The following is a 19529-nucleotide window of genomic DNA, read 5'->3' as shown; positions in this document are numbered from 1 at the left end:
CTTCCTGAGCAAGAGTGGAGACGATAACTGCTTAGATGGTTCGCTAAATCTAATTCTTCATCTGGCCAAATAGCCACCAATTACAAGTTCATCCATATAGCCTTGGAATATGATCAATCTCAATTTCCGCTAACAAAGTGGCAGATCGAGGACCACACCTTGTCCTGCAGTGCCATTCTGGAAGCTTTAGATGAAGCCTTCAGCTTGTTTTCTAGAAATGAGACTGAAAATCTGTCATAGATCCTATTTATCTCCACAAAAAGGATACAAAATAGGGCTATACACAACCTCCAGGTGTTTTAAGTGCCACTCCCCCAAGCCAATTTGTTTCACTGCCTGTGGACATGCCCGGTCAATCGAGCCTTTCGGGTTAGAGTGCATCAGTTCACCACCACACATCTGACAAGCTTTACTCCTAATGAGACCCTATGGGCCATCTTTGGATATTTAAAACAAGATAAAATACATGTGCTCTCCAGGGACCCATAAACTACTACATATGGTGGCGGCAGTCGGTATTAAAGCCATTCTGCAAGTATGGATTCACGACCAGGCTCCTCCTTTCAAGATCTTTCTAGACAAGCTGTCGTTTCTGCTTCGGATGGACTGGGCTGAGGCCTCCTTACATAAAGAGGGACGTGTGCAGTCCTTTTTTGAAACTTGTGAAAGTTTCATCTCCATGATTCCACGATGCATTCAGGATGACATTAGAACTTATTTTCAACCAACAATATGGTATCAAGAGCAATTACAGTTAGAAGCGCATATATAGAAATATTTTTTAGGAGAACCACTGCATAAAGACATTTCTAGGTGTTGGGAGTCTACTCTGGTGTTGGTGGGTCCTGCACAGCTCTCATAGAGAGTTTAAGGTTACGCGTCCATGATGGGTGACCAATATGTAAGAGATGTACCTGTCTCAGACATGTTCTTCTCTCCCCTCCTCGCGGTATGCGTAAGCACTGAACGTATACCGCGATCTCCGAAGAAGAAGCAGGGACGTGCCAGGAGGGTGAGTATGCGATACTCACCTGTCCCCGTTCCACCGCCAGGCTCTGTCTTCCGCATCCTCAGCCAGAGGACCCGAAAGACAGAGCGGTGCGGCAGTGGAACGGGGACAGATGAATATCTCAAGTGCCAGGGGCCTGAGCCAGCGGCGACTCCCGCACCTGACCCCATAGTGCACTGGTGTCCCCGCCTGCTCAGGCCCCCAGCACACGGTGCCCAGCGAAGAGAGGTATGTCATTTTTTTTTTATCGCAGCAGCATACGGGGCATTTTATGTCATATGAGCATTTTATGAGGCCACTAATCTTTATGGAGCAGCACATGGGGCATATTATGCTATGGGGCATCGTTTGGGGCCATCAACCTTTATGGAGCATTATATGGAGCATATTATGCTATGGAGCATGTTATGGGGGCCATCTTTATGGAGCAGCATACCGGGCATATTATGCTATGGAGCATCTTATGGGGGCCATCAACCTTTATGGAGCAGCATACGGGGCATATGGATGGGAGCAGCACATGACAGAATGGGGGCACAGGATGGGACCAGCACATGACAGAATGGGGGCGCATGATTGGAGCAGCACATGACAGGATGGTGGCACAGGATGGGAGCAGCACATGACAGAATGAGGGCAGCACATGACAGGATGGGGCGCAGGATGTGAGCAGCACATGACAGGATGGGGGGCACAAGATGGGTGCAGCACATTACAGAATGGGGGGGCAGGATGGGAGCAGCACATGACAGAATGGGGGTGCAGGACGAGAAAGATGGGAGCAGCATATGACAGGATGGGGTGCAGGATGGGAGCAGCACATGTCAAGATGGGGGTGCAGGATGGGACCAGCACACGACAGGATGGGGGCGCAGGATGGGAGCAGCACAAGACAGGATGGGGGCGCAGGATGGGAGCAGCACATGTCAAGATGGGGTGCAGGATGGGAGCAGCACATGACAGCATGGGGGTGCAGGATGGGAGCACCACATGAAAGGATGGGAGCACCACATGACAGGATGGGAGCACCACATGACAGGATTGCGGCGCAGGATGGGAGCACATGACTGGATGAGGGCACAGGAAGAGAGTAGCACATGACAAGATGGAGGCGAACAAAACAGGATGAGGGCGCAGAATGGGGGCTGCTCATAACAGGAAGGGGGCGCAGGATGGGAGCAGTATATGACAGGATGGGGGTGCAAGATGGTAGCAGCACATGACAAGATTAGGGAGCAGGATGGAAGCAACACATACCAGGATTGAGACCATAGAGCAATATAAATGCTCGCAACCCAGGCGTAGAACGGGTTCAATAGCTAGTATAATTATATCTGGAATAGATACTCTGTTACCCATCATCTCATAACAACATAACTCACATATGATAATATGCTTTGGTTAATCTTTGTCGTTAATATATATGCTTCTGGTAATATTTTCATTGATGTAGAAATATTGTGCAGTCAAGCGTAGTTTGTGAATCCACATTTAGCCACACTGCCTGGTTTCACTCCCTGAAATCCCATCCAAAAAGCCTCTTTTATGACTGGAAAATTAGTTGGTTTTGCAGCATCATAAAACTTTCTGCAATTACCTTAAACCTTCAGTCAATTTGGAGAAACTGTATAGCGGTTGTATATGCTTAACTTACTGCTTCACTTACCAAAGCAAAAATTGGAGCTTGATCCACCGCACACATTCAGCGTCTAAAATTAAGTTAAGCAACAATAAAGAACTGTCATTCAAACATTATGTGTGATATATGTTTCTAAAAGATTAAAAGCTGTTCTTCCCCTGTAAATATAGTCTCAAACCGCACAATACCACCCTTCCCCAATTCTCCTGTCGAGATTCTTCCACAGCTCCCGGTATGTAGCAAGTGCTGCGGCATTGACGTCACATCAACTGTACAGCAGCCAATCAGTGAGTTAAGACACTTGAAGATGAGCATTCTGTCTACACTAGAATGCCTATGTCAGATCCACTGAGTTCACTGATTGGCTGCCACTATAATCAAGGTAATATCAGTGCCACAGCCAATGCCATATTCTCATGAGCAGTGGCGAAGGCTCAAGGGGATATCAGGGAAGGTGAGTATAGTGCGGCATATTTTTTTTTAAAACAAAAAATACTGAGGAAAGAATGAATTATATTTGAAATGGAATAATTCCTTTATGATCAGTGAATGATTATTGAAATACTACTGGTTTCACTGGGAAGCCATGAACATAACTGTGATATGTCAAAGACGCATGGCACTTGGCCAGGCTGTGTGGTCCCTACAGTTATATGAAAAAGTTTGGGCAGCCCTATTAATCTTAAGCTTAATGTTTTATAAAAATTGTTTTTTTTGCAACAGCTATTTCAGTTTCATATATCTAATAACTGTTGGACACAGTAATGTTTCTGCCTTGAAATGAGGTTTATTGTACTAACAGAAAATGTGCAATCTGCATTCAAACAAAATTTGACAGGTGCATAAGTATGGGCACCCCACCAGAAAAGTGACATTAATATTTAGTAGATCCTCCTTTTGCAAATATAACAGCCTCTAGTCGCTTCCTGTAGCTTTTAATGAGTTCCTGGATCCTGGATGAAGGTATTTTTGACCATTCTTCTTTACAAAACAATTCCAGTTCAGTTAAGTTTGATGGTCGCCGAGCATGGACAGCCCTCTTCAAATGATCCCACAGATGTTCAATGATATTCAGGCCTGGGGACTGGGATGGCCATTCCAGAACAGTGTAATTGTTCCTCTGCATGAATGCCTGAGTAGATTTGGAGCGGTGTTTTGGATCATTGTCTTGCTGAAAGATCCATCCCCTGCGTAACTTCAACTTTGTCACTGATTCATGAACATTATTGTCAAGAATCTGCTGATACTGAGAGGAATCCATGCGTCCCTCAACTTTAACAAGATTCTCGCTGCCGGCATTGGCCACACAGCCCCAAAGCATGATGGAACCTCCACCAAATTTTACTGTGGGTAGCAAGTGTTTTTCTTGGAATGCTGTGTTTTTTGGCCGCCATGCATAACGCCTTTTTGTATGACCAAACAACTCAATCTTGGTTTCAACAGTCCACAGGACCTTCTTCCAAAAATAAATTGGCTTCTCCAAATGTGCTTTTGCATACCTCAGCCGACTCTGTTTGTGGTGTGCTTGCAGAAACGGCTTCTTTCGCATCACTCTCCCATACAGCTTCTCCTTGTGCAAAGTGCGTTGTATAGTTGACCGATGCACAGTGACACTATCTGCAGCAAGCTGATGCTGCAGCTCTCTAGAGGTGGTCTGAGGATTGTCCTTGACTGATCTCACCATTCTTCTTCTCTGCCTTTCTGATGTTTTTCTTGGCCTGCCACTTCTGGCCTTAACAAGAACTGTACCTGTGTTCTTCCATTTCCTTACTATGTTCCTCACAGTGGAAATTGACAGGTTAAATCTCTGAGACAGCTTTTTGTATCCTTCCACTGAACAACTATGTTGAATAATCTTTGTTTTCAGATCATTAGACAGTTGTTTTGAGGAGCCCATGATGCCACTCTTCAGAGGAGATTCAAACAGGAGAACAACTTGCAAGTGGCCACTTTAAGTAGCTTTTCTCATGATTGCATACACCTGGCTATGAAGTTCAAAGCTTAATGAGGTTAGAAAACCAAAAAAAGTGCTTTAGTAAGTCAGTAAAAGTAGGTAGGAGTATTTAAAACAAGAAAATGATAAGGGTGCCCATACTTATGCACCTGTCAAATTTTGTTTGAATGCAGATTGCACATTTTCTGTTAGTACAATAAACCTCATTTCAAGGCAGAAACATTACTGTGTCCAACAGTTATTAGATATATGAAACTGAAATAGCTGTTGCAAAAAAAACAAACATTAAGCTTAAGATTAATAGTTGTGCCCAAACTTTTTCATACAACTGTATGTTCATTAAATTGGTGGAGTGCAAAGCCTCTCACTGTTGCCATCTACCGATATGTTGAATGACAGGTCAGAAGAAAGGAACACATACACTGTAATGTCATTGAAAAAAAGCGCCCAAAATCATATTCACACTGCTAACCAAGTGCTTTCCCAACCAGTAAAAAATCACTACTGAAGTAAATCATGCAGTAACAAAATGAGGACAAGATGCAATTTTGGGGAGACTAGGAGAAATAAAGAAAGTGGTTTCATGCCTCTTGTTCCGTCTTCTCAAACAAATCATCAATTTCCGCAGTGAAGTAACTGGTTTCCGTGCTAAGATTTGAGCGATCTGTGTCTTCAGAATCGTCCTGTTTAAAAAAAAAAAAAAACACATAATAAAAAAAATTGTGTACAATTTCCATGAATTTATCTCACCTCCTGATGCGCCTGTTGTGGTGAAACACTTAGAGGTTACCAGCTACACATCTGATAAGTAGCCCCTTCTGTCTGTCTTCATTTAATGGCTTGATCAAATTTTCCCTATTATTATTATTATTATTTATTGTTATAGCGCCATTTATTCCATGGCGCTTTACATGTGAGGAGGGGTATACATAATAAAAACAAGTACAATAATCTTAAACAATACAAGTCATAACTGGTACAGGAGGACTGAGGACCCTGCCCGCGAAGGCTCACAATCTACAAGGGATGGGTGAGAATACAGTAGGTGAGGGTAGAGCTGGTCATGCAGACCAGCCAGAGGGAAGCAAGCACACGCTTTCTGGGGGCTGCCCGGCAACTAAGTTTTGGACCTGCGGAATGCTGCGCCCCCCCGGCTTCCACAAGCGACCTTCAACCTGGTAAATTGACCTCCAGCCTTATACCTTTAAGCCTTGTATTATTATTGTTATATTGTACTCTGACTGTAACTCTTGATATATTGTGATTGTATATTTCTTGTAATTATCTAGTGCGCCCTTAAGGCAATTAAATCATAAATTAATTTTGGGCTGATCCTTTTACTATGATTGCGAATCTTAGAATACCCAGTGTGGGTAACAGGGCAGTCTCTCCGGCGGCCATTTGCTCTAGGTGCAGTTCCCTTACTGACCTGAGAGACAAAGGGGGCGCCGGAGAGCTGGGCCTGTGTAGTGACGTCACGGATTGGTGACGTGGGAAGAAGGGGTAATCCTTCACAGTGGAGGTTGTACATATATGGGGCAGGACTATACTATCGGAATGTGGGACCTGCTGTTTGCAAGTGTGGAATTTTAGCCTTTTTGCCTATAGACATATATACACTCTCCCTGGGAATATATATTTAGAATAGGGCTTCCCAGGGTACGCCGCCGTGAAGAGGCCATAGCCGCTGTCAAGTAGGGTGCCAACCTCCGCTGTCTAGGCAGGTATTCAGTTTAGGTGAGTTTAGTGTCTAAAGAGGGGTCTTGTTTATCTTATCTTATATCATTTAAGACGTCTCAGGATTGTGCACTGAGGTTTCCTCTTTTAGGGGTTTACCATAATTTGTTTGCCTATATTCCCCCTTTTTGCTCCTTTGCCCTGGCAGTCTATTCATGAATGACCACTAGCATGACGTGAATGGGTGCCTGTCATCACTTATATACAGGGTTTTCCAGGGGAGAGAGGGACAGAAGCCGTGGCGCCAATTGCATGGTAACTGATGTAGAGTGCCAACCTCCGCTTGCAGGCAGGTTCTGAGACGAAGGAATTTATCACAGGGTTAACTTAGAGCGTACTTTTTAGTGTGGTGTCTGTATTGATTTGTTTATTGTTACTCTTTTTTATGTTTACTCTCAATAAAAGTTATATTTTATTACTATTCTTTTGGGGCTCCTTTTATGTTAGCATTCGCATTCTTGATTCTGAACCTTCTAGTCTATTATTCAACACATCTAACGTGGCGTAAAACAAGATCTACATAGAGCGTACTTCTTTATTTGGAGCAATGTCAATCCTATACATTAAGGATATACAAACCTCTGAAGGATCTGTTCACCTTACTACCAGGATAAATAAATATTGCTGTATATGGACCATAGTACTGCCCTACAATGCCACTTTTGACATAAAGATGTGGTCAATGACATGGTTAGCTATAATTGAAGAATTGATATACATAAAGCACAGTGCATGCTGTGATATGGCCCCCCTATCAGGAGTGAGGAGGTTGTCCAGTTAGTGCAACAGTAACCAATATCTTCCTTAAATGTATCAAACATACCGTATATACTCGAGTATAAGCCGAGATTTTCAGCCCAAATTTTTGGGCTGAAAGTGCCCCTCTCGGCTTATACTCGAGTCACGGTCGGCGGTGGGGTCGGCGGATGAGGGGGAGAGAGGTCTGAGGCATACTTACCTAGTCCTGGCGATCCTGGCGCTGTCCCTGCAGTCCCACGGTCTTCGGGTGCCGCAGTTCTTCCCCTGTTCAGCGGTCACGTGGGACCGCTCATTAGAGAAATGAATATGGACTCCACTCCCATAGGGGTGGAGCCGCATATTCATTTCTCTAATCAGCGGTAACGGTGACCGCTGATAGAGGAAGAAGTTGCAGCACCGAAGACCAGCTATCCGGGGGAAGGAGCGGGACGCCGGGAGCAGGTAAGTATCGCATATTCACCTATCCCCGTTCCACACACCGGGCGCCGCTCCATCTTCCCGGCGTCTCACCGCACTGACTGTGCAGGTCAGAGGGCGCGATGACGCATATAGTGTGCGCCGTCCTCTGCCTGATCAGTCAGTGCGGAGAGACGCCGGGATGAGACGCCGGGAGCTGCAAGCAAGAGAGGTGAGTATGGCATTCCTTTTTTTTATTGCAGCAGCCGCAGGCAGCATTATATATACCGGTAGCACAGCTTTATAAGGAGCATCTATGGGGCACAAATGAACGGTGCAGAGCACTATATGGCAGAGCTTTATAAGGAGCATCTATGGGGCAATAATGAACGGTGCAGAGCACTATATGGCAGAGCTTTATAAGGAGCATCTATGGGGCAATAATGAATGGTGCAGAGCACTATATGGCACAGTTTTATATGGCACATCTATGGGGCAATAATGAATGGTGAAGAGCACTATATGGCACAGTTTTATATGGCACATCTATGGGGCCATAATGAACGGTGCAGAGCACTATATGGCACATCTATGGGGCAATAATGAACGGTGCAGAGCACTATATGGCACAGCTATGGGGCAATAATGAACGGTGCAGAGCACTATATGGCACAGCTTTATATGGCACATCTATGGGGCAATAATGAACAGTGCAGAGCATATATGTGGCACAGCTTTATATGGAGCTTCTATGGGGCAATAATGAACAATATGGAGCATTATATGTGGCACAGCTTTATACAGAGCATCTATGGGGCAATAATGAACGGTATGCAGCATTGTATGTGGCACAGCTTTATACAGAGCATCTATGGGGCAATAATGAACGGTATGCAGCATTATATGTGGCACAGCTTTATATGGAGCATCTTATGGGGCAATAATGAACGGTATGGAGCATCTATTTTTATTTTTGAAATTCACCAGTAGCTGCTGCATTTCCTACCCTAGGCTTATACTTGAGTCAATAAGTTTTCCCAGTTTTTTGTGGCAAAATTAGGGGGGTCGGCTTATATTCGGGTCGGCTTATACTCGAGTATATACGGTATGTACTCAGAGACTTCTGCTTTTCCTACAGCAGATTAGAGTTTTATCACCTTTTCTAAATCTCAATTACATGTGCGAAAATATAGGATATGCCACGAAATGTTCTTTGTATGATGCTTACTTGGCATGACTTCATTCCCACTGGTAGGACCTCATTGTAGTCTTCATTCACTAGAATCTGGTATTTTCTACCTAATTGAAAAAAAAAACAGCTTTACAATACAGTATGCACTCCACCCATCAGCCCGTGGCGGTTTTAATTACAGCAGGATCCTACCTATCGATATAAATGTAGTCTTCAGCCTAGCAGAGGATTCACATTAAGTTAGGTTCCCAGCAATGAAGGTCGCCTTATTGTGGCTGCTGGGTGTGAATGAATTGTTCAAATTATGCGCTAAGTATCTTCAATTTTTCCCATTTTTTAGAGAGGTAATGCAATTCAAATTTCATTTATTTCATGTTTACATGCTATAGCGTTACAGAGTGCAACTTTGTAAGAGTGTATGGAGATGGCCACTCTTAGTATGCACCTGTACACACCAGTTTCCTGTTTGGAAATGATAAGTCTTTTGATATCCCTTTGCCAGATATGTCCTGGCTTCTCCTCTGATGTAAATGTCCTGGAGACTCCTATGATGTTTATGCCCCAGCCTCTCCTGTGATGTATATGTCCCAGCCCCTCCTGTAATCTATATGCCCCGGTGTCTTCTATGATGTATGTGCCCCAGTACTGCAGCATATACTGTATATTACACAGAAGATGCTAGGACATAGCATCTTCTGTGTAATGTACAGTATATGCTGCAGTCCCAGTGTCTCCTACGTGATGTACATACGGTAGTCTGTGTCTTCTATGTGATGTATGTAGAGCAGTCTCAATGTCTCCTATGTGATGAAAATACAGTACACCTCCCACTGCTTGAGTTCTATAAATGTTACATGAGCAGTGATGAATTTCCCACTGTGAAAATACCTGCAGTGTATTATACATCTGTGTTCAGAACTTATTGCTGTGAATTTTTTTTTAAATTCATGGCGAAGAGCTGAATCTGCTTTAGACCGATGTAAATCTGGAAAAGCAGTTGCAAGCAGCAACATCACCAATACCACCTAACATTGTCACACTAACGAGAAGGAGTTCCAGCCATCACATTAGGGGTGAGTTAATTAAATGTTTGACCACACATAGCAGGATAAATTTCAAGTTGATATTTTTGTACCTCCCTCGAGTTATTGTACACCTTATTTTTTGGACTATATAATGCACTTTTTTCCCCAAAAGAATTTGGGTAAAATGGGGGTACATCTTATAGTCGGAGCGTACTTACAGTTAGTGTGGTGGCAGCAGGAGTCAGGTGATTCTTCCAGTGGTCCGACGCAGCAGGGCGATGATCCTGCTCCCATCCCAGCCTGGTGCGGCCGGTTTGACGGTGCTCGGTGGTGCGGGGGGCTCCTGCGACATTTTGTGGAAGCCCGGAGCCCCTGAACTTCCATTGCCTCGATGCTGTTGCATCCGGTAAAATGGCTACCGCAGGCGGTGCATGCGCAGATTGAGATCTCGACTCCGAGATCTCATCTATCTCATTGCCGAGATATCAATCTGCGCCTGAGGAATGAATCTGGCCTCTGAAAAAATGGCCGCAGGAGGGAGTGCATGCGCAGATTGAGATGTCGGCGATGAGATCTGCTCTCCCGAGATCTCGGGACAAGATCTCGTTGCCAAGATCTCAATCTGCACCTAGGGAATCAATCTGGCCTCTGGGAAAATGGCTGCCGGAGGCGGCACATGCACAGATTGAGATCTCGGCTCCGAAATCTCGGCTCCCGAGATCTCGGGACGAGATCTTGTTGCCGAGATCTCAATCTGCGCATGCGCCGCTTCTGGCGGACAATTTCCCAGAGGCCACAGCATCAGGCAATAGAAGTGCGGGGACTTTGGAATTTCACAAAATGCCCCAGCACCACCGCGCACCTCCGAACTTGCAGCACCAGACTGGGATGGGATTTCCCGGAGACCACCGCATTGCAGCAACGGATGTGCGGGGTCTCCGGGCTTTCACAAAATGTTGCCACAGCCATCCACACCACCGAACCTGAGCACCAGTCTGGGTCAAATCATCGCCGGACCACCAAACACCCCCTATGACTCCGCTCCACCAGCGCTGCCAATCCCCCTGGGTAAGCTGAATTCAGGACTGTAAGACAGACCCCAATTTGATGCATTAATTTTTTTCCCCCATTTTCCTACTGAAAATTTGGGGTGTGTCTTATGGTCCGGTGCGTCTTATAGTCCAAAAAATATGGTTGGTAAATATTCAAATGGCCCCTGATAGAAAAAAGGTTCCACATCCCTGTCATACAGAAGTTCTTGCAGATAGCTAACAATCTTAGCTAATACTCAGTTAAGAAATCCCTTACACTTATCATCTATATTGGTGGATATCACAAAACGGACAGATTGAGCAATATTATGCACAGTGGCATACACATTTCAGCATTCAATCATAGGGCTCATTTATTTTTCAATGTTTTTGGATCATTAGTGCTTTGGATCGGAGTTTCATCAGTGTTTGGTTAGTGTATCAGTTTTTCCCATCAGTGTTTCAAAAGCAATTTTCACGTATGAAAAAAATACTAAGCTTCTCCTATACATTACAATCTTAATCACGGACAGCTGATGGACTGCACACGGATTCCATCTGTGTGCTATGCATAGCCTTCTCATCCATGATGCTGGTGAAAAACAGCCATATATGGACTGAAATCGTACTTGCATAACGGACGTCTGAATGAGGCCTTAGGCAAAGTTCATATGGATTTCTTGCAAAGTCACATCCACATATTGCAGACATGATTTGCTCTGTGTGCAGCTCCCTGTCACATAGCAGACGGGTACAGAGGCTGCCTGTGGAATAACTCCACGTACAGTCAGCACCACCGTAGCATGAGTACGCGTCATTTTCTTTTCTACTATTGTTTACATACAGTAATCGGGTAAGTAATTCGTTATAAAATAATACAACTGCAATTTTTCTAGACAGACCAGAAAATCGCTAATGTGAACAAGTCTCACTCATAGATAAGCAATGATCACAACTGTTAAACTCGTCAGCATAAAAGTGGTGTGTGACGTAACTTACCTAATCAGTTATGCTCTAACATTCCAGTGTCCTACGGATTCTTAGTGTCCTATATATGACATTAGACATCTAAAGCCATTTTACAGTGACTACATAGGATTTCCAGTTAACCTTACCAGTATGTACTTGTACCTATACATTACCATATATACAGTATATCTACAAATACAGTACCAGTTAAAAGTTAGAACACAATTGTTCATGCAATGGTTTTCCTTGTTCTAACGGGAATGTTCACATTTCAGATTCAGACTGAAGCTAGCTAAACCGTGAAGGAGCATATATGGCAAAAAGGACTAAAGAAACACATGTGAAACAAACCAAAATATGTGTTAAACCTTAGATTTCTCAAAGTACCTACAGTTCTACTCAAAAGTTTACATACCCCAGCAGAATTTTTGCTTTCTTGGCCTTTTTTGAGAGAATATGGATGAACACCAAAACTTTTTCTCCACTCATGGCTAGTGGTTGGGCGAAGCCATTTATTGTCAAACTAGATGGTAGCCCGATTCTAACGTATCGGGTATTCTAGAATATGCATGTCCACGTAGTATATTGCACAGCCACGTAGTATGTTACCCAGCCACGTAGTATATTGCACAGGCCGCGTAGTATATTGCACAGCCCACGTAGTATATTGCACAGCCCATGTAGTATATGCTCACCTTCCGTCCGCAGCTGTCACCGACGCATGTGCTGCGCTGTTTCCTGCTGTCGCGGCCGTCATCAATGACCGCGGCCGCTAATTTAGTCCCCGGCTTTTGGCCGCGGTAGGCCCAACAGCGCCCATGGTCCCGGCCGGCTCCGCCCTCCTCATGGCGACTCCACCCCCTTTGCAGCGCTTCTGGCCGGGCCTGTACGGAGTGGGCGGGGACTCGCTCTGCATACTTCCTGGCCTCCCTTGCCCTTTTGTCTACTCCCACTGGCTGGCCGTGACTAGTGAATATCCGTGATAGACAGACAGACAGAAGTGACCCTTAGACAATTATATAGTAGACTATGGTGTTTTCTCTTTTTAAATCATAATGACAACCCAAAACATCCAAATGACCCTGATCAAAAGGTCAAACACCCCACTTCTTAATACCGTGTGTTGCCCCCTCTAAGAATCAATGACAGCTAGTCTTTTGTGATAGTTGTGGATAAAGTTCTTTATTTTCTCAGATGGTAAGGCTGCCCACTCTTCTTGGCAAAAAACCTCCAGTTCCTGTAAATTCCTGGGCTATCTAGCATGAACTGTGTCCTTGAGATCGCCCCAGAGTTGCTCAATGATACTGAGGTCAGGAGACAGATGGCCATTCCAGAACTTTCACTTTGTTCTGCTGTAGCCAATGACAGGTCGACTTGGCCTTGTGTTTTGGATCGTTGTCATGTTGGAACCTCTCTCTAAATGTAACATTTATGGTTGTTGCCAAAACGTTCCATTTTGGTCTCATCACTCCAAATTACCTTGTTCCAGAAGTTTTGAGGCTCATCTCTGTGCTGTTTTGTATATTGTAGGCGAGATACTTTGTGGCATTTGTGCAGTAATGGCTTTCTTCTGGTGACTCGACCATGCAGCCCATTTTTCTTCAAGTACCTCCTTATTGTGCATCTTAAAACAGTCACACCGCTAGTTTTCAGAGAGTCCTGTATTTCAGCTGATGTTATTTGTGGGGTTTTCTTTGCATCCCGAACTATTTTCCTGGCAGTTGTGGACGACATTTTTGTTGGTCTGCCTGACCGTGGTTTTGTTTTTACAGAGTTTTCCATTTGTTAATCACAGTTTGAACTGCTGACTGGCATGATCAATTCCTTGGATATCTTTTTGTATCCCTTTCCTGTTTTATGCAGTTCAACTAAATTCTTTTGCTTTCCCCATGACTCACAATCCAGAAACATCACTGGCTGGATGAAAGATGCAAGAGTCAGTCTAAATCCCAGAAACTCACTCAGCTTTTATGCACACACACTGATTACAAGCAAACAGGTCACAGGTGAGGATGCTACCTTTAGTAGCCATTCAAACCCATTTGTGTTTGCAGAGCCCCTGATGTGGCTAAACAGTAGAAACCCCCCACAACTGACCCCATTTTGGAAACTAGACCCCGAAAGGAACTTATCTAGATGTGAGGTGAGCACTTTGAACCCCCAAGTGCTTCACAGAAGTTTATAACGCAGAGCCGTGAAAATAATAAATATGTTTTCTTTCCTCAAAAATAATTTTTTAGCCCAGAATTTTTTTAATTTTCCCAAGGGTAACAGGAGAAATTTGACCCCAATATTTGTTGTCCAGTTTCTCCTGAGTACGGTGATACCCCATATGTGGGGGTAAACTACTGTTTGGGCACATGCCGGGGCTCGGAAGTGAAGTAGTGACGTTTTGAAATGCAGACTTTGAAGGAATGCTCTACGGGCGTCACGTTGCGTTTGCAGAGCCCCTGATGTGGCTAAACAGTAGAAACCCCCCACAACTGACCCCATTTTGGAAACTAGACCCCGAAATGAACTTATCTAGATATGTGGTGAGCACTTTGAACCCCCAAGTGCTTCACAGAAGTTTATAACGCAGAGCCGTGAAAATAAATACGTTTTCTTTCCTCAAAGATAATTTTTTAGCCCAGAATTTTTTATTTTCCCAAGGGTTACAGGAGAAATTGGACCCCAAAAGTTGTTGTCCAGTTTCTCCTGAGTACGCTCATACCACATGTGTGGGGGTAAACCACTGTTTGGGCACACGTCGGGGCTCAGAAAAGAAGTAGTGACTTTTGAAATGCAGACTTTGATGGAATGGTCTGCGGACGTCACGTTGCGTTTGCAGAGCCCCTAGTGTGCCTAAACAGTAGAACCCCCCCACAAGTGACCCCATTTTGTAAACTAGACCCCCCAAGGAACTTATCTAGATATGTAGTGAGCACTTTGAACCCCGAAGTGCTTCACAGACGTTAACAACGCAGAGCCGTGAAAATAAAAAATCATTTTTCTTTCCTCAAAAATGATGTTTTAGCAAGCAATTTTTTATTTTCTCAAGGGTATCAGGAGAAATTGGACCCCAGTAATTGTTGCGCAGTTTGTCCTGAGTATGCTGTTACCCCATATGTGGGGGTAAACCACTGTTTGGGCACAAGTCGGGGCTTGGAAGTGAGGGAGCACCATTTGACTTTTTGAATACAAGATTGGCTGGAATCAATGGTGGCGCCATGTTGCGTTTGGAGACCCCCTGATGTGCCTAAACAGTGGAAACCCCTCAATTCTAACTCCAACACACCCCTAATCCTTATCCCAACTGTAGCCATAACCCTAATCACAACCCTAACCCCAACACACCCCTAACCCTAACCACAACCCTAATTCCAACCCAACCCTAACCCTAAGGCTATGTGCCCACGTTGCGGATTTGTGTGAGATTTTTCAGCACCATTTTTGAAAAATCCGCGGGTAAAAGGCAATGCGTTTTACCTGCGGATTTACCGCGGATTTCCAGTGTTCTTTGTGCGGATTTCACCTGCGGATTCCTATTGAGGAACAGGTGTAAAACGCTGCGAAATCCGCACAAAGAATTGACATGCTGTGGAAAATACAACGCAGCGTTTCCGCGCAGTATTTTCCGCACCATGGGCACAGCGGATTTGGTTTTCCATAGGTTTACATGGTACTGTAAACCTGATGGAACACTGCTGCGAATCCGCAGCGGCCATTCCGCTTCGGATCCGCAGCCAAATCCACACCGTGTGCACATAGCCTAATTCTAAAGGTATGTGCACACACTGCGGAAAACGCTGCGGATCCGCAGCAGTTTCCCATGAGTTTACAGTTCAATGTAAACCTATGGGAAACAAAAATCGCTGTACACACGCTGCAGAAAAACTGCACGGAAACGCAGCGGTTTACATTCCACAGCATGTCACTTCTTTCTGCGGATTCCGCAGCGGTTTTACAACTGCTCCAATAGAAAATCGCAGTTGTAAAACTGCAGTGAAATGCGCAGAAAAACCGCTGTAAATCCGCGATAAATCCACAGCGGTTTAGCACTGCGGATTTATCAAATCCGCTGCGGAAAAATCCGCAGAGGACCAGAATACGTGTGCACATACCCAACCCTAACCCTAACCTTAACCCTAGTATTAACTCCAACCTTAGTGGGAAAAAACAATTCTTTATTTTATTATTGTCCCTACCTATGGGGGTGACAAAGGGGGGGGGGTCATTTACTGTTCTCTTTATTTTGAGCACTGTGATAGGTTTTATCACAGTGATCAAAATTCATATTGGAACAAATCTGCCGGCCGATTCGGCGGGCGCACTGCGCATGCGCCCGCCATTTTGAAAGATGGCGGCGCCCATGGAGAAGACGGACGGACCCCGGGAGGCTCAGTAAGTATGATGGCGTGGGGGGAAGAGCACGGGGGGTGGATCGGAGCATGGGGGGTGGATCGGAATACGGGAGGTGGATCGGAGCACGGGGGGGTGGATTGGAGCACGGGGGTGGATCGCAGTGCGGGGGGGTGGATCGCAGTGCGGGGGGGTGGATCGGAGTGCAGGGGGTTGGATTGGAGCACGGGGGGTGGGATTGGAGCACGGGGGGAGCGGACAGGAGGACGGGGGAGCGGAGCACAGGACAGATGGGAGCGGACCACAGATCGGAGGGCTGGGGGGGGGAGATCGGTGGGGTGGGGGGGCTTACATCAGTGTTTCCAGCCATGGCCGATGATATTGCAGCATCGGCCATGGCTGGATTGTAATACTTCACCAGTTTTTTAGGTGAAATATTACAAATCGCTCTGATTGGCAGTTTCACTTTCAACAGCGAATCAGTGCGATCGTAGCCAGGGGGGGGTGAAGCCACCCCCCCTGGGCTAAAGTACAACTCCTCCTGTCCCTGCAGGCCGGGTGAAATTACAGTTAACCCTTTCACCCGGCCTGCAGGAGCCCAATCCGGCCATGACGCATATGCTGCGTCACAGGTCGGAATGGCACAGGTTTTCATGACGCATATGGTGCGTCAAAGGTCGGGAAGGGGTTAAGATGGTTGTCGAAACACTTTGGTTGAAACGCTGCACTATGTGTATGTGGCTGTAACATGCTGTATTATTTTTGTGGTTCACCATCAGTGACAATATTTTTTCTATTTTAATGGCTCATTAAAAGCTATATTTTAATTCAAAAGACACAGTCTGTCGCTGAATTACTCCTGACTCCTATTAGTCTACAACCAGCTGCTCAGCCTCTTTCCGTGCGAGTGTGGATGTGGAGAAATCCGTTTACCAGATGAGCTGACTATTTTGCACCTTTTTTCACATACAAAGGAATCACCTAAAATTAGTCACTCTTTATTTATTAATGTAAACAATTATTGTTTTTATATTAATATAAATCATCCCAAACAAAAACGTGCAACACAAAGACACTGTATAAAATTAATTTAATTTTATTAATAATAATACAAATTTTAAAGAAATAACATACACAAATAAAGCTCATAAAATTAGAGCACACTATAATGGTATGATAGGACACCTCAAAGACTAGAACCTATATGGCACAAAAAATATGAAAAATATAAAGTAATACCCAGATACAAAATATATTATATTAGATGTATGCACAAGAATAAGAAAGTGTGAAAATAAAAATTTTAAAATTTACTAAAACAGTGTATATGAAAAAACAATATGGTAAATACAAAATTTTATAAAAAAATATATTAATATTTGAAAAAAATAATAATATATATATTGCACAACCCAAATATGATATATATATATGTGCAAAAAAGTGCTAGAGAGTCAAGTGCAAAAATGAGATATGTAGAAAAAAATAATAATAAATAAGATATGCAAAAAAATCCCTGCATATAGTATAAGATGTGCCAATATAAAGTGCAACAGTGCTAATTTAATAAATTCACCTGGATCCCTAATTTGTGCAAATTCATAAAAATATAAATAGTACCAAACGCTAGAAAGTGCAAAACAAACCATATAATATGTAATGCATACAATATACTATGTACCGCCAATGAAATGCAGGTATGCTGAAAGCTAACACTAGGTATTTTGTATTGCACAATGCCACGCTGGAACTCACAACACAGAGTATAGCAGCGATAATAAGGTAACACTAAAGTGCAACAGTGCTAATTCAATAAATTCACCTGGGTCCCTAATTTGTGCAAATACATACAAATATAACTAGTACCAGAGGCTAGAAAGTGCAAAACAAACCATATAATATGTAATACATATAATATACTATGTACCGCCAATGAAATGCAAGTATGCTGAAAGCTAACACTAGGTATTTTGTATTGCACAATGCCACGCTGTAACTCACAACACAGAGTATAGCAGCGATAATAATGTAACACTAAAGTGCAAACAGTGCCTAAATATAACCGCCGCTATTGTACACTAGCAGCGGCATGGATAACATAAATAAGGTCTGAATAATTACAAGAGGCTCCACATACCTATAGGTGCTCAGTCCCTACGTACGTTTCGGCTGAATGCCTTCTTCCGGGGGCGTATACAAAGGCTGATTAGGGTCAGTTTATATAGCGTGTTAATTGCCCCTGAATGAGTGAAGCTGAGCGGTATATTGGCGCATGCGCAGTTGCCCGGACCATGGACCCATCCACCCGGCGTCACCCCGGCAACGCGCACACCACCAAACCCCGCCCACATAGATCACGTGGTAGGGGAAGGCGGGGAACACGTCACCAGGGAGAAAGACACCGCTCTGAATGAAGCCAGAGACAGGGAAAACCGCGCATGCGCACGGCCGCCGAGCTGCAACTCGGGGGAACAATAAAGCGGCAGAGAACAAATACTCTAATCCAGATTGCGCTGTGCCAATATATAAATAAGAGCCATAATCTTACTCATAACACACATGACGACAATATAAACATATATAAAATAATGGACATATACACCAAAGAATATACATATAATAATATCTAATATCACAATCTTCAAAAACTGGTACATCTTCCAACGAACTCCAAATCTTCGCTCAAGAAGCTGATACGATTCTTGCATAAAGGAATTACGTTCAGATATAATATCTTAGAAACCAATACTGTAAAATATGCAAAAATAAAAATTAAGAATAAAAATTAAGTAATAGCGCATGACAACAGTTATACAAAATAACAATAAATGGATAAAAAACATTTCTTGTTAAGAGCAGCTAAAATATGATGACTAATAAAACAATTAAAACAATTTCTTTATATTATAAAAAGGAAAATTAAAAATGATCAGAGAAATGAAGAATAATTTAAAGCCTCATTGAGACCCAGAGGTTGAAGAGTACGGAGGGTCCATATCCATCTGCTTTCTTTTTGAGCAAGCCTACGGCTAACATTACCTCCGCGTAAATCGGTAACAATCCTATCTATACCGATCACGCGGAGACCGGTTGGATCACATCCATGATGAATTTTAAAATGCCGTGGAAGCGTTTTTAAATGTTCCACAGTTTTTTCCTTTTCTGCTGCTCTAATGTCTCTAACGTGTTCACGCACACATAATTTCAAAGGTCTGGTAGTAAGTCCCACATAAATCTTTGAACACGGACATGTTGCATGATAAATTACTGCTTTTGTGTTGCATGTGATTGTCTGTGTAATTTTATATGGTTTATTATCCGAACCAACAAAACTGGTAGCACAGTCTATATTGGGACATGCAACACAATTGCCGCAAGGGGCACAACCCCATTTCTCAATAGGCTTAGGGTACCGTCACACAGTGCAATTTTCATCGCTACGACGGTACGATCCGTGACGCTCCAGCGTCGTAACAA

General features: G+C 43.9%; 1 protein-coding gene across 1 annotated transcript in view; it reads right to left on the bottom strand.

Moving 5' to 3' along the window:
• LOC138672139 (uncharacterized) overlaps window positions 1–18317 on the bottom strand; it is an 84255-nt gene extending 65938 nt beyond the window's left edge. Inside the window, exons 1-4 of the mRNA XM_069760170.1 lie at window positions 18190–18317; window positions 8723–8793; window positions 5190–5285; window positions 2676–2718 (exon numbers count right to left, since the gene is read on the bottom strand). Coding sequence (XP_069616271.1) covers window positions 2676–2718; window positions 5190–5285; window positions 8723–8737 — 154 coding nt within the window. The 5' untranslated portion in view covers window positions 8738–8793; window positions 18190–18317. The remainder of the gene's footprint in view (window positions 1–2675; window positions 2719–5189; window positions 5286–8722; window positions 8794–18189) is intronic.
• Between the last annotated feature and the right edge of the window lie 1212 nt (window positions 18318–19529).

Source organism: Ranitomeya imitator, chromosome 3, assembly GCF_032444005.1.
Source record: "Ranitomeya imitator isolate aRanImi1 chromosome 3, aRanImi1.pri, whole genome shotgun sequence".
Classification (NCBI taxonomy): domain Eukaryota; kingdom Metazoa; phylum Chordata; class Amphibia; order Anura; family Dendrobatidae; genus Ranitomeya; species Ranitomeya imitator.
The sequence above is the reverse complement of the archived record's forward strand: the minus strand, read 5'-3'. Positions and strand labels throughout refer to the sequence as shown.